This window comes from Ichthyophthirius multifiliis (assembly GCF_000220395.1).
Source record: "Ichthyophthirius multifiliis unplaced genomic scaffold scaff_1120509251057, whole genome shotgun sequence".
Taxonomy (NCBI): Eukaryota; Ciliophora; class Oligohymenophorea; order Hymenostomatida; genus Ichthyophthirius; species Ichthyophthirius multifiliis.
Window position 1 is genome coordinate 24,455 of NW_004086244.1, and position 15,669 is coordinate 40,123.

Here is a 15,669-nt window from a genome sequence, read left to right on the forward strand (position 1 = left end):
AAATTAATTATAATATGATACATAAAGTATATAAATACTAAAAATGATATATAAATGTGTGAAAATTGCATAAAGAAATTTTTTAAAATTTTAAAACTTTTATTTGCTAACAATAGTAATTATGCGTCCGTCATTAAATATGAAGTAAAAATTTAAGAAATATCAATTAGTTTGTAAATAAAATTAGAAAAATTATGAAGAATAAAAAGCTGAAATAGAAAATTATAAAAAAATTAGAATATATTAAAAATCACTTGTATAGTAATAAAGTACAATAGATTAAATATTAAAAAATAATTTAGGTTAAGAATATTTAATTTTAAATTTGTCATTTTGCATTGAATATAATAAAAAATTAGATTCAAGTAAATCGTTTTTAATATATTTAATTATTTTTTATATTTTGGTTAAATTGTATTTTTTTTTCTTAGACCGTACTTTATTAAAGCGCGAATTTTTTTATTGCAGAAAGTTATAAATATTAAAGAAAATACTTTAAATTTATAAGATGATGTTATTAGAGGAAATTTTTTTGAATGAATTATTAAGGTCGATGTAAAATTAAATAAAAATGTTTTATCGATAAATTCTTATTAAAAATAATATTCTGAATAAAATTTGAAAGCTATTATTGAAATAAGAATTTTATATAAATATAATTATTGGACTATTTTAATTCATATATTTATTTTAATTTTTACTTATAATTGTTAATCATAATTTTCAATTTTTTTTTATATAATTTTTAATTTAATGAAACTATAAAAGTAAATAATTAAAATTTACAAAAGAATAATATTATTATATATTACAAAATTATAATAATAAATAAATAAAAAACGCATTAAAATTTATATTTTTATAATATCAAATAAAATTTAAATAATAATTATTTTTTAAACATTTTAATATTAAAACTATTTGTTTTTATTTATTATTAAAAGAATAATCTTTTTTATCTCATTTTTAAGATTTAAAAATATAAATTCTATTTAAAATAATGCATTAAGATTATTTTTTATTGTTTAAAAATGTCAGAAATTAAAATTTAATTTTAAATAAAATAGCTCAATATTATTAAGTAGGGTTTTTAAAATAATTTTATAAATAAAGCTTAATTTATTATATAAGCATTGTTGTTGATATTTTTTACTTAAATATTTTTAAATATATTTATTAAAAAAATAAATACTATTCTTTTGCTGTTATTATTATTTTTTTAAATTTAATATATATTAAAAATAATTTTATATTATAAAATACATTATAGTTAACTTTCTATGAACATAGCAGTATTAAATTCTTCTCCTAAACGATCATGTACATTAGAAAACATGTTTGAAAAACAATAAATTTAATCATAAAATTAACTTTAAATATAAACCTTGACAAAATCAATAAAATCATAAATATCTCGAAGTATTATATAATCAGATTAAGAAATTGCTTTTAAAAAAACAAAAGAAATTTAAAATGTATTACCAATAAAATATGGAGATACAATATCCATAAGTCCGGCTACTTTAGAAAATAAATTTATGATGTCAGATGGATTTATTTAGACAAAAATTTAAATTAAAAATTTAAATTTCGATGGAAACGGAGCTTAAACTGAAAGATGCTTGTTTAGGATTTATCCATAATTCAATTTTAGTTATCTTAATAATTTAAATAATAAATAGTAAATATCTTTTAAAAAAGATAAATAAATTTCAAATTAATGTTTAAATTTGGAAAGAGAAGTTATTATAGAATATAAATAAAACCTAGATCTGTATGAAAAAATTAAAGGAACTGAAGTTTAATTCAATACAAGTATTTAATTAATGCATGTTGCTTCAAATAAATTCCTTTGTTGCAATTACTAAGAGTAATCTAATATTGAAAAGGAAAATTTTTGTTTAGATTTATAGTAGTTTTCTAATTTAAATACTCTTTTTCAGTTTAAATAATGTTATGAACATTAAAAAAGAGCTGATAATATAATTTATTATAGAGATATTTTTTATTTAATTTGTTAGAATAAATATTTATAAAGAATTCCTTTCGTACATTACTCTGAAGAACGTAAATAAAATAACGAAAGTTTATAAAAAGAACTGTCGTTTGAAAATGTAAGCTTTATAAATACTTTGGGATAAAAAAAAATGAATTCAGAATAATAAATATCAAAGGACAATTTACATTCTAATTAAGCTGTTTTATCTAATATAGAAATTCCATTAGAAGTAAAAAATATAATATATTTAAATTAAACATTAATCAATAGAATAGAGCATAATTGATAAAAGCTGATGATTAGATTATAATGAAAATATAATTGGATCATATAAAAGAAAAGAAAATATAAGTGAATACAAAAGGTTAATATTTAGCTGTTCCTCAAGAATCTTAAATTCATATATAAAATTAAAATAGAGAAAATAACGATTAAATGTAAACTTAAAATATATCTTATAAATAATTAATTAGCCGAAAATCCGAAAACATTGAGAAGTTCAAAAATTCTCAAAAACGCATTAGCTATGAGGATAAAAACTAATAAATTTAAGAAGCTAATGTCTCTTTGGAAGCAAAAACTTAATGGAAGGCTATAAAATACAGCGATAATATCTAAAACGAAGATTTACTTTAATTTGGAGATAAAATTTGGCTAAATTATATTGAAAAAGGACAAAATTTGGTAACTAAAAGGACTCAAAAAGGTCAAATTATACTTCAAATGGAGAATTTCGAATAATCAGATCAACAAAGTATAAATTATTCCAAAAAATATGAAGGAAATACTAATGGAATGTGGGTGATTGAAAATAAAGTTTGGCATAAAGGAGGCCCTGTATAATGGGGTTAGTATTTTTATTTAAGAAATTTCAGTACAGGATTATATTTATCAGTTTTATTTGAGAAATCTTAAAATTTTTTTTAATATATTCTTAAAACCAATTCATTTCCTGATGAAAGTTCGCTTTTTTCCTTTTTGTAAGTGGATTTTACTGGGTAGCCATTTGTAACAAAATATTCACTTTTATTTATAAAAAATAGATTATTCGATGGAATAATTTAAATAGGAAAAGAGGATAGTACTTAGCTTAAAGTTACTGATTTTTAGGCTGATTAAGATAATGAATAAATATTTTTCTAAGGAAACTTATAAATAAATATTTACAAAGGAAAAAATCTCAATGAAAATGCGTTCAAAATTTATAAAGCAACAATATAAGAAGTAGAAGAGGCTAACTTTTTGAATAGCTGTTTACCTATTCTTAATTAATGCATTAAAATTTTAAAAAGCATAAACGGAGATAAAGTGAAAGCCTAAAAAGCAATAAAACACAAAAATTTAATCGAAAATATTAATATGGCAAAACAATGTATTATTGACATAAGCAAATTTTGCCAGAATAAGCTTATTGTTGGGCTTGATAATTACTCTTCAAGTGGAAGTCATATTAATACTTATAGGCAGAAAGTACTAGCAGAGTAGTATTTTATTGATTTAGTAGTTGATTTAGTAGTTTAACTGATGAACGATTAGGAATTGCAGGAATATGTAAATTTTTTGAAGATTGAGAGAACGAATAAATTTATTTAAAAATTGAAAAATTATATGAAATTATAAAAAATTAATATTGAAAAATTTGATAATTAGTTGCAGTTAAAAAATAAGTGTTTATATAAAAATTCATAAGAAAACTAATAGCTTTTTTAGTTTATGAAAGTTAAAGTTGAAGTTATTAAACTTTCTTATAATTTATTGACTTTTATATGCTAGAATAATGTTGAAAATTAAAAAAATGTTTTTTATTAAAAAATAACTCATTTTAAATTCTAAGCTAGATATCTGAAAGAATCTATTCATTGTATTGTTGATATAATTAGCAATAATGAAATTATTTTGAGTAATTTAACAGATAATATTAATATTTTGAATAAAAATAGAAAGTCTTTATCGAAAAATTTCCCTTTAAAAAAATAGTTTTCTAAAGAAATTTAGATATAATATAATAATAAAGATAATGTTGTTGTATATTTATTGAACTTATTTTAATATTAGAAAAAATTTATTCATTTATTGAAATTCTTTAGGTAGATTTGTAAGTTCGATAATAAAGGGATTTCTATAAATTAGGAACTTATATATAAATTTTTATAAAGTTAGGAAAATTTGGAAAATAAAATGTTTTTATTAATCAAAATAAATTCTTAAAATTAACTAGAAGTATAAATTGATAAAAATTTATATATAATAAACGAAGAAATATGTGGTAAAAATATTAAAATCAATAGCGAAATATAATATTTGATAGAACAGATAAACTTCTATGCAGATTTGTCTTTATCCCGTAATTATTTATGGAATAAATATTTGGAAAAAAAATTCCCTATTTAATTTATTCTATAGACTATATTTAATGAAAATCTTCACTCTGATTTCAGATCCGCATTTTGTAACTTATTGCTTACAGTATATATAGACCGTGAGCCTTTAAATATATTAATAGTACCTTAAATGTGTAGAACTTTTAACTAAAAAGCAAATATATTATCTCCAAATAGTCATAAAGAATATGCTGATATATACAATAATTTTTCTTTCGTTTAACATCGCTTATATTTTGAACAATTAATTAGTTATTCTGATGAATATATAAAAAAATAAAAAATAATTATTAACAATGACAAATGTGATAAACTTACTTTTAATATTGTAAAAATACTAAGCACATTGCTAAGGTTTAATGTTTTATAATTATTGGATAAGAAATCTTTATATCCTATTATTTTTTCTTCTCTTATAGGCTTATTAGAGACAGATTAATAAAATAACGATATTATAAATCATGTCTAAAAAATAAGAAATATAAAATACACTAAATAACTTTTTTAATAAAATCAGAATAAAATAATTGCAGGAATTTGCTGTGTAACTAAAAAAGTTAAGCAATTAACGGCTGAGATGTTAGATGTTACATAAAATTTAACTTAAAAAACACTCAAAATTATGGGAAATTTAATTGGTATAACTTATCGGAAGAAGAAAATTCTGAATGAGGAACTTTCTTAATATGATGAATAAGTTTTGAGTTAAAATCCATTGTTAGGAGGTCTTTTGTAGCTTTTGTAAATTATAAAAGAAGGAGAAAATCATGAATTAAAATAGGCTAATGTCCAAGTAGAAATAAAATAAGAGATTTGCAATTTGGTTCTCTTCTTCCATGATATGAGAATCGATTATTTATTAACTAATTTTATAGAATGGTTTGGATAAATATCCAATTTAACTGCTTAGTAAATGGAAAAAGAACTGAAAGGAAATTCTATTTAAAGTACTATTCCAAATATTTCAAAAACAGGAATCGATGAAATCGATATCTAATATAAACCTAAGTAATTACCGCCATGGTTTTTGAGGCCTTTTGTACATATATCACCTAAAAATAAAAAAAAGCAATTTGTAGATTATACTGATTTTAGTATCAATTAATTTGATGATTTAGATACTTTAATTACTGGTGTATGTCCTAAACATTAAGAATACAAATAAGTATATATATATTTTTTTTTGAATAATTAAAATTATTAACAAAGATTCAATCAGAAATACTTCCTAGTTTACTTATAACATTTTATTTGGCAAGTGATAGTAAATTAGAAGATAAAATATTAGAAATAATAATAAGATAATTTTCTTAATGTGAAATGATTTTTACTAAACTTCAAGAAATAGAAATCTTATTTTCGGACAAAGATATATTTCTCTACTAATTATTAAAAAATCGTATCCAATAGCTCTAAGTAATGGCTGAAAAATCAGAAGTTTGGTTCATGTAATTTCAAGAAAACATAAAATAAACTTATTAGGGCGAAATAGTAAAAAATACAGAGAATAATTTAGAAATTAATAAAATTATTTAAATTCTGGATGAAATAAATTCTCTTTTTTTTTCAGGATCTGAAGTAAACGGGGAAAACAATAAAATACAAACTTCTTAATTTTATGAATACATATAAAAAAATATAAAAAATACGAGCTATTATTAATAATAGTAAATAATGTAATTTATTCCTGAATAAATAAATAAGAATAGATAAAAAATATTTAGGTATTTAGAAGGACATATTCCTATAATAAATTTAATAAAAGATGTTCAAAATTAAATTTGTTAATATTTAAGAGATTAAAATTTATAAAAAGATTTAATTTTATCTTTATTAGAAAAGCTTTATTCAATTCTAAAACATTTTTGTATAAATAATTCAGAAAACTAGCAAATTTTGGTCAAATATATCCCTTTTTTTATTGATGAAATATCCTTTGATTTTGGCCAGTTTGAACTTATAAAGGCAATTTATGAAAATAATAAATTTCTATGTGAAAATTTTTTTAATGGAACTTTTTTTAATTAGATTTTAGTTATTATTAAATAATATGGAAGATAAGCTAGATTTATTGAAATTCTCGGAATTATTCAAAAATACACCATTAATAAATAAACAATTTCTCTAATTGAAAATTAGATAAATGTATATAATTTACTAATCCCTTTAAACTAAAAACATGACAAGAAAAATTTAGAAAATGTACTATTTGGATAATTAGATTCTAAAAATTAACTCAGATTTGATTTTTCTTTACTAGAAGAAGATGAGGATGATGACTAAAATACAGTATTTAATTAACAAAGTAACACTTCTTATGAAAAATATTATATTGATTAACCTTTCCTTTACCATTCTGTTTTATTGAATATTTTTTCTTAATGTGTAAATGGGGATGAGGCATTCAATATTAATTAATATAAACTTGTTAATATTTTCAGCTTATAATATTTGATAAGAATTTTAGTTGAAAAAGACTCTTTTTTACTAAACTAAAGTTTTTTGGGAGATACTGAGAGTTATTTTGGATTTTTTAACAGAGCAAAGGAAATTAAGGTGAGAAGTAAATAATAAGGATTTAATTATTTAAAACCTAAAATTTTAAGTTTAATTTTGAATGTCTTTTTAAACAAAAATAATCCTCTTTTAAGTTTGATTATGTAAGAACATAATTAAATTATTGAATTTATTGAAATTGAGATCAATAGATTTATTACAATTCCAAACGCTTAACTATATTCAGTAAATGATTAATATCTGGAATATTTTATTGAAAGTTTTGTATATTTTTTAATTTAGTTTATTAATAAAGTTATAAAAAACGGAGGTAATTAGAATGAGGAATTACTCTAAAAGCAATATTTTTAATATTTAAGTTAATTGGGGTCTTATTTAGTGGATTAATAAAATTTGTTGTGTTAAAAAATAACAAAATTTCAATAAAATATAATTTTTGAGTTTCTTTTATGTTTAAATATTGATAGTAATACTTTTACTAATAATAAAGTTAATAATATGTACGAAATTTTAATAAAAGAAGGCAAAAAAAAACTTTCGTTTGAAAATTAATAAAATATATATGAAGAAATAGGAGAGGAAATATTAAAAAATCAAACAAGCAATAAAAAGTTTACTTAAATTGAATGGAAAATATTCATAAAAAAATGCTTAGAAAATCCTCATGTAAAAAATTGTTAAGAAAAAGAAATTACCGCACTTGCAGAATGTTTACTTGATGTAGAAAAGCTTTACGATAGAAAAATAATTTTTAAGGATTTTTTCAAAAAGTTTATTTGCTATTTAAAAAACGGAATCATTAATAAAGTTAACTAAAATAATATGATTTATCTTCTTAAAATTCTGGAAAAAATACTAGATATTTCACCAAACTACAAAGGGTTAGGAGAAATGCAAAACCTCTTTGATTAATTAGAGGCCACTAAAATGTTTTTAGAATTAATTTCTGATATAAAAGAGAATCCTTTTGATGATAATCTGTTTATTTAATTACTTTCGTTTATGATTAAGTTGATTGAAGGAGGAAACTAGAAAGTTTAGAATACTATTTATAATTATTTTATAAATCATTAAAAAAGTGAGGATTTATTTAATAAATTTTTTACAATTCTTACAGAGTATGTGGAAATTTTAAAATTAAAATAAATCAAACAAATTCAAGAAAATGAAGCCAAATTAAGAATTATGACTTAAAATAGTTAAATTAATAATATCAATAAAAGCTTTGAATTAAAAAATTTTGACTTTATTTCTATGGATTCAGTTAATAATGAATAAGAGGAATTTCAGAACTTAGTTCTTAATACTATGGAAAAAAGTACTAACATATAGGAAATATAGGAAAAAAATAATAAGGAGTAGGAAGAAAATTATTCATAATCATCAGTATTAGTTGTTTATTTATTAAGGCTATTGTAACTTCTGTGTGAAGGACATAATCTGTAATTATAAAATTATTTAAGGTATTAAGTCAATAATAGAAATTCTTATGATATCATTACTATTATTGTAGATGTAAAATTTATTTTTTTTAATTTAGGAAAAAAAAAAAAAAAAAATATTTAATCATATTAAAAGTTATTTGAGTAATTTGTAAATAAACTAAATAAAAGAAATTTTCAAAATACTATAAAATGTATAGATACTTTAACTGAGTTTGTATAAGGTCCTTGTTATTTAAATTAAGAAAAAATTATTGATTCTAAATTTCTAGAAATTGCTTAGTTTATTTTAAATAAATAAATCAAAAAGAAGTTTATTAAAAAATAAGATTAAGATATTTAAAGATGGTAATTAGAAAAACTTAAATACAAAATTATGATTTTGGTTGCTGGATGTTTAGAATTAAATTCAAATACTTTAGTTATTAAAAGAGTTATGAGGAGCCTTCCTTTATAAACTTTAAAAAAAATTTAGCTAATATATACAGAAGATATAAAAAATTATATGGGGATCAATATACAATGAAAAGTCTTAAACATGTTTTTTTTTTTTTAATTCGTAATTAATTAATTTTTATTAGTTTAATTATGAACCAAATGAAAATACACTTGATAAAGATCTTAGATATTATGAACTTATTACTGAAACAGGATTTTATATATTTTTTCTTATTAGCTATTATTTAGACTTACCTTCTAAAGTTTTATCTTCAACTGAAAAATCTTCTAAAAATAATCAAGATTTATTAGACAATGAAACGAAAAATTAATTAAATGAAATTTAATTTGATTTTTTTGAATAAAAAGTAAAAAAAAAATTATTAATAAAATAAATTATTTTAAAAAAATTAAATAAAGACAATATAATATTTACACAAAATTTATAAATTTAATTTTTAAAATTTATTCATGAATTATTAATTAATTTGATATAATAAATAAATAAAATTTAAGAGAAAATTAAATAAAAAATATTTAAATAAAAAGAATTTAAAAAAATAAAAAATGCAGACAAAATCTAATCCGACTTTAAAGAAGGAATAATTTTTTTTAAAAAAAACTCATCATCAATAGAAATACTTATAAATAATTAAATTGAAAAAGTTCGTTTTATAAAACTTCCTTTTTGTCATTATCAACCAAAAGAGTCCAAAAAATATTTTTAAGATACTGCAAAGAGAACTTCTATATTTACAAAATTACAAGAAATATTAGATAACTATAAAAGAATAATAGTTATATGTAAACATGAGGAATAGCTTTTTAGGTTTTTTAACAAGAATTTAATTTTGAGAATATTAGCCAATTATGTTGATATTTGGAAAGATATTGCTTTTTTATTGTCAATTGTTCTTAATATTTTAATCATTTTAAGTATTACAAATTCTAATATTGAAAATAAAGACTTTTCAAGGATATAAATTAAACCAAAACTATGGAATCTATCAATAAAAAAAACGCATGATATATTTGAGTCTTTGAGTTTTTTAATGATTTTCTGTTCGATGTTTATTCTTATATTTTTTCTGATAAAAAAAGGCCCTTTATATTACAAAGAGGCATGGTATTAAAACAAACATATAATCATAAATAATACAAATATCTTCACTAAAATCACAAAGTATTTTTTTTTGATAATTTTAAGTTTAATTAAAGTATTTTTGAATTTGGATATTATATATTATATTGCATATGGTTTTTTTTCAGTTTTAGGGACTTTATAACACCCCTTTTTTTTTTGTTTTCATCTAAGCGAGTTTTTATTTAGATATCCTACTTTAAGAAATATTTTGAAATCTGTTTATGAACCATATGTATCTTTGGTTTTAACATTTATTTTGATTTTACTTTTTATTTATATTTTTACAATATTTGGATATGTTTTATTAAATTAAAAATATCAAAATAGATGTGAAGAATTATATATATGTTTTTTTGAAACATTTGATTAAAACTTTAAAAATAATGGAGGACTAGGAGGGTTTTTTTAAAATAACATTGTCTAATCAGCATGTTTTTTATATTTATTATTTAACTATTAATAAAAAAATAGAAAATTATAATTTTTTTGATTTTTTTTTTGAAAACATGGGAAATATTATTATCAATATAATTCTTGTTTAAATTTTCGCAGGTATTATTATTGATAAGTTTAGTTAATTAAGAGGTTAAGAAAATGAAAAAATGATTGATATTTAAGAAGTTTGTTTTATTTGTGGAAATTAAAGGGAACTTTTTAATAGGAAAAGCGATTAAGGGTTTATTTAGCATATTAAAAATGAACATTATTTATGGAATTATATATATTATCTTGCTTATTTGGAAGATAAGGAAGTAACTGAATATTCTGGAATCGAAAGTTATGTATATTTTAAGCTTTAAAATAAAGATTTCACTTGGTTTCCAATATAAAGAGCTGCAGTACTTGTAGATGAAGAGTAGTAAATTTAATAAGAATTATAAAAATATAAAGACTTATAAAATGAAGTATTTTATTTTATTTTATTTTTTTAATTCTTAATTATAGGTAGATTTTATTAAACAAAATTCATTATAAATATTTTAATAAACTAATGAATTAAATGAATATGTAAATATATTTAGATAATAAGCTATTTTATATAAATATTAATAAATTTAATAAAACAATAAATGAATTAAATATTAATATTTAGTTAAAATAATTAATTAAAATTATATTAGAATTTGTAAGTTTAATTTTTTTATTTATTAAATTAGAAAATTTAATTATTTTTTTTTAAATAAGCGATTCATAATATTTAATTTATATTTTTGTTAATATTATATTCGTAAAAAGAATTTAGATAAAATTTTATTTTTATGATAATATATATTATTTTTGAATAATAAATAAAAATATTATTTAATAAATATCTCAATTACTTATTTTTCTGAATAATTCTCTATCTAATATTTTGATTTTTTACCGAAATTTAAATTTTATAAATAATTTCTCAAATACATTTAAGATTTTTAAAAGAATATTTTAAATTCATTAAAATAAATTTAGACCGAATTTTTTCTCTTAAATATTAATTATTATTTCGTTATATAAAATTTTTAATTATAATATCTATCTATAATTATAAATTAATTAAATTAAATATGTAAAATTCAAATATAGTTTTATAAATTTTAATTAATTTAAAAAATAATTTAAGCATTTAAATAAAATAAATAATATATCGTTTAAAAAAAAAAGTATATTATCTTTTAGTAAAAATGTTTATTAGAAAAAAATAAATATATATTTATATAATTTTTATTTTTGTATAAAAATTTATAATATTTAATTTTAAATCAATGCATTTTTTCCCAAATTTAAACATAATTAGAAAACTATTATTCTTTATTTTCTATTTATTATTATTAGTCTCCTTTTAAAAAATGTATCTTCAAAAATAAATAACTTACTAATCCAAATAAGAAGCTTATCATATTTATAATAAATAACTAATAATCTTCTATTCTAAAAGCTGAATATAAATAAAATTGGCATCTTGGACCAAAATAAGGTGAAGGACAATAACAATAACTATTTTAGCATACTCCATTATTAAAGCATTATTTTTCATTATTACAATCTGTTTTTAATTAAACGAATTTTCTATTTTTTTTATATTCAATTTAACTATTTTCATATAATTCTTTTTTTAATTATCGTTTACTATATTATATTTATGAATAAATCAACTTGAAGTAGATAGAAAGAGTTACAAAAATTAAAAAAGTAGTTGATATATTCATTTAAAAATTAATTTATTAAAAAAATTAATAAAAATATAAATATTATAATAATAGTTATAAATTTATTTATTTATATTTTTTTTTTATAAAAATGATATCATATTATTAAAATTATTTTTTATAAACTTTTTAAAAAATATAAGCATAAATACATTTATTATTAAGGACTTTAAGAATAAACATTAATAATTATTAGTTTTTAATTTTCTAAAAAAAATTATGAATTGTTTTTCTTAATATTTTAATTCAAAAATATTAATAATTTATGTTACAAAGTTTAAAAAGTTATGTATATTTTTTTAATAAAAAATATTTTATTTTATTATTTTACTTCTAAATGGCGAAATCTTTATAAAAAAAAGTTATATTTAAATCTATTAATTTAAATGATTTTTATTTTATTTTTAATTAAAATAATATGTATTACAAAAATTTGATTAAATAAATAAAAAATTAATAACGGTAATCTTCATAAATTTTTATTTTTTAATGATAAATTTTTTTATATTTTATTTATATAATATAATATTTTTATTTTAATTTATAATGTTCTAACTAAAAACAATTAAACCTTTCTCAAAAATAATTCTTTATTAAAACTACTAAAAAAAATTTAATATTTTATATATAAAGAATAATTTTAAAAATAAATTTAATAATTTGTTTAACAAATATTATTAATAATTTATTATAATTTATTCATAATTTTTTATATTAATTTATGAAATAATTTTATATTTTATATATTAAAAATAATTTCAATTTATTTAAATAAAAATTTCTAAAATAATACAAAAATATAAATATATTAACAATATTAGAATAAAAAGATAAAGAACTTAAGAATTTGATATAAAATATTTAATAATAATCATACTTTTAATTATTATATTTAAGTAAATTAATCTTAATAATAAAATAATTAGTATGATAAACTCAAAAAATGTAAAAATTATTTACAGAAAGATTTAAAATTAATCAATCAGAATATCAATCTTGTAAATTTATATTAAATTTTCAAAATAGTAATTATTTCCTTTTTTAAAAATTTTAAAATAATGAAAAGTAAATATCAAATGTTTTAAAAACATTTTTATTAATATAAAATATAATTTATATATTAATATAATAATTTTATAAAATAAATAAAATATGATAAGATATATCATTTAAAACAAATATATAAGTAAAAATTAGTTTTTTATTAAAATTATTTTTTATAAAAATTCAGAATTTTTACAAACTTTCATCATTATTTTTTATATACCTAAAAATATTTAGATTTGATTTATTACTAAATAATTTCATAAATGTATTTTAAGTATAATAATGTATCTTTTTTATATTATTTTGTTTATATTTTACAATATAAAATAAATTAGGATAAAATAATATAAAATAAAATATGTAAGACTAAAATAAATCAATAACAGACGAAAAAAGCGCACAATACATAAGCAACATATCTCTAGACCAATAAATAATTGAGAAAAGGCAAGATAGTGAATAAGAAGATGATAGATTAAATCCTTAAGATGTTTTTCGTCATAAATATAAATGGTATTTTCTTGTTTTTGCAAATTTAATATTGGTAGGAGGTTTTTTCACTAATTCATTTTAAGCATTTATAAAAGAATAATTTATGCAATCAATGTAAATCGATAATAGTTAATACGGACTTTTTGTCCTTATTCCTCCCATACCGAACTTTATACTTCCGATTTTCGCAGGTCTTATATTAGATAAATTAGGTTTAAGATTTTCTATTTTTATTTTTGCTCTTTTATAACCTATAGGTATGTTATTTTGTTTAATTTCATATTACGTTAAGTCTTTTGAAGTAATGATTTTTGGAAAAACATTTCATTAAATAGGTAGCGAACTAATACAAATAGCTTAAAGTAAATATATAAAAAAAAAATATATATAAATATTTTTATAGGTTCTATACTAATAAAATGGTTTGACAACACAACTTTAAATACTGCTTATACTACTGGAAGCTTTATAAGATAATTATCAAGTTCTTTATCTGGAATAATTGTCCCTTTGCTTTATTAGGCTAACAATAATTTATAATTGCCACTTATTGTAATTTTTTTAGTTTGCTTTTTTCTTTTTTGAGTGCTTTAGGGCTTATTTATATGGACAAGATAGCTGATAGAAGACTTAATTTAGTAAAAGAATCTAAATCAATGAATAAAATCATTAATATTAAACTAAGTGATTTTAAAAAATTAGGAAGTATTTATTGGATTTATGCTTTTTAAGCAGGATTGTGCTTTGGGGTATTTAATTCGTTTATTAATTATTTATAAACTGTTTTAACTAATAAATTTTTTATTGATAAAACTATCGCTGGATAAATGATTTCAGTTCCTTTCTGGATAGGAATGACTGCGCCTGTTTATGGAATAATTGCAGATAAGTTTGGAAGAAGAGTTTATTCCTTATTAGGAACTATTTTAATTGGAATGACTACTATTTCGTTATTATTTATAATTCCTGGAGATGTTAAAGTAATTATTATTTATATTTCGCTTATTATGCTAGGAGTTTATATAGCTAGTTTAAGTGCTTATTTAATGCCTTGTTATCCTTTAATATGTGAAAGAAGATTTGTAGGAACTGCCTTTGGTATTGCATATGGTTTAAAAAATTTAGGAATTTCTTTATTTAGTTTTTTAGGACAAGTTACTTTAGGAAAAAACAAGATAGATTTGAACATTTTTTTATATTTTTTTTAAGCATGTTATCTATTGCTATGCTTTTATAATTTTTAGTTTTATATTTAGATAAGAAGAAAGGAGGAAAACTGAATTCAAGAAAACCTAAAATCCAAGAAGAAACTAGAGAAATTATTTCAAGATTATAAAGTTTTGTATAATGAAAAAATTATTAATTATTTAAAAATATTAAATAAAAAGTTTTTTTAATAAAAAATAATAATAAAATTTATTTTATATTTCCAATAAATTTAATTTTTTAAATTTTAATTTTATTAATATCAAAATAATATAAGAGTTAGGTTTTGGGGTTCGGGGTTTGTTTTTTGTCTATTTCTTTTTTAAAAAAAATACTTAGGAACGCAAAATGCAAAAAAAAATTATTAATCGTATTTTGAAGAAAATAGTACGTTCAATTTGTTAATTTTTTACAAACGGAAAAAAAAATTTTAAAAAAAAATAATTATATAAATATATTATATTAATTTTTTAAAAAATTATATTTATATTTAAAATAAAATATATAGAATATATTATTTTTAAATCTAAATTATATATTTATATGAATAATGAATTAAAGAAAAATTAATAATGTATAAATAAATAATATATATAAAAAGTAAAAAATATTATATTTAATGCTCATATAAATTAATTTTTTATTCAAGTATATTTAATAATACTCATATATTACATAAAAATGTTTATTTAAATATATAAATTTAATAAATATATATGTGTTGGGGTTGGGGTTGGGGTTGGGGTTGGGGTTGGGGTTGGGGTTGGGGTTGGGGTTGGGGTGGGGTTGGGGTTGGGGTTGGGGTTGGGGTTGGGGC

At 18.4% G+C, this 15,669-nt stretch overlaps 5 protein-coding genes across 5 annotated transcripts, besides 12 other annotated features; all 5 read left to right on the plus strand. All coding sequences in view use genetic code 6, as the record gives it.

The window, feature by feature from the left end:
* Positions 1–194: 194 nt before the first annotated feature.
* On the plus strand, positions 195–512 carry IMG5_135830 (hypothetical protein; the record flags this gene model as incomplete). The annotated part of the gene is made up of 1 exon (XM_004031826.1): positions 195–512. The coding sequence occupies one exon, from the start codon at positions 195–197 to the stop codon at positions 510–512; it is 318 nt and encodes a 105-aa protein (XP_004031874.1).
* An 822-nt stretch (positions 513–1,334) lies between these two features.
* IMG5_135840 (MIR domain protein) lies at positions 1,335–8,865 on the plus strand (the record flags this gene model as incomplete). The annotated part of the gene is made up of 4 exons (XM_004031827.1): positions 1,335–2,085; positions 2,277–5,519; positions 5,600–8,015; positions 8,097–8,865. 4 exons carry the CDS (start codon positions 1,335–1,337, stop codon positions 8,863–8,865), a joined length of 7,179 nt encoding a protein of 2,392 aa, XP_004031875.1.
* Positions 1,565–1,590: a microsatellite.
* Positions 3,492–3,517: a microsatellite.
* A 285-nt stretch (positions 8,866–9,150) lies between the features above and the next one.
* Positions 9,151–9,190: a microsatellite.
* Positions 9,191–9,299: 109 nt separating this feature from the next.
* Positions 9,300–9,338: a microsatellite.
* A 491-nt stretch (positions 9,339–9,829) lies between these two features.
* IMG5_135850 (MIR domain protein) lies at positions 9,830–10,916 on the plus strand (the record flags this gene model as incomplete). The annotated part of the gene is made up of 2 exons (XM_004031828.1): positions 9,830–10,352; positions 10,393–10,916. 2 exons carry the CDS (start codon positions 9,830–9,832, stop codon positions 10,914–10,916), a joined length of 1,047 nt encoding a protein of 348 aa, XP_004031876.1.
* A 1,794-nt stretch (positions 10,917–12,710) lies between these two features.
* Positions 12,711–12,769: a microsatellite.
* Positions 12,747–12,794: a microsatellite.
* Positions 12,782–12,821: a microsatellite.
* Positions 12,782–12,840: a microsatellite.
* A 366-nt stretch (positions 12,841–13,206) lies between these two features.
* Positions 13,207–13,256: a microsatellite.
* A 38-nt stretch (positions 13,257–13,294) lies between these two features.
* Positions 13,295–13,335: a microsatellite.
* A 177-nt stretch (positions 13,336–13,512) lies between these two features.
* IMG5_135860 (major facilitator superfamily protein, putative) lies at positions 13,513–14,231 on the plus strand (the record flags this gene model as incomplete). Its single annotated transcript, XM_004031829.1, has 2 exons — positions 13,513–14,008; positions 14,050–14,231. 2 exons carry the CDS (start codon positions 13,513–13,515, stop codon positions 14,229–14,231), a joined length of 678 nt encoding a protein of 225 aa, XP_004031877.1.
* A 191-nt stretch (positions 14,232–14,422) lies between these two features.
* On the plus strand, positions 14,423–14,997 carry IMG5_135870 (major facilitator superfamily protein, putative; the record flags this gene model as incomplete). The annotated part of the gene is made up of 2 exons (XM_004031830.1): positions 14,423–14,744; positions 14,903–14,997. The coding sequence occupies exons 1-2, from the start codon at positions 14,474–14,476 to the stop codon at positions 14,995–14,997; spliced, it is 366 nt and encodes a 121-aa protein (XP_004031878.1). The 5' UTR covers positions 14,423–14,473.
* Positions 14,998–15,079: 82 nt separating this feature from the next.
* Positions 15,080–15,112: a microsatellite.
* A 460-nt stretch (positions 15,113–15,572) lies between these two features.
* Positions 15,573–15,668: a microsatellite.
* The last annotated feature ends 1 nt before the right edge of the window (position 15,669 follows it).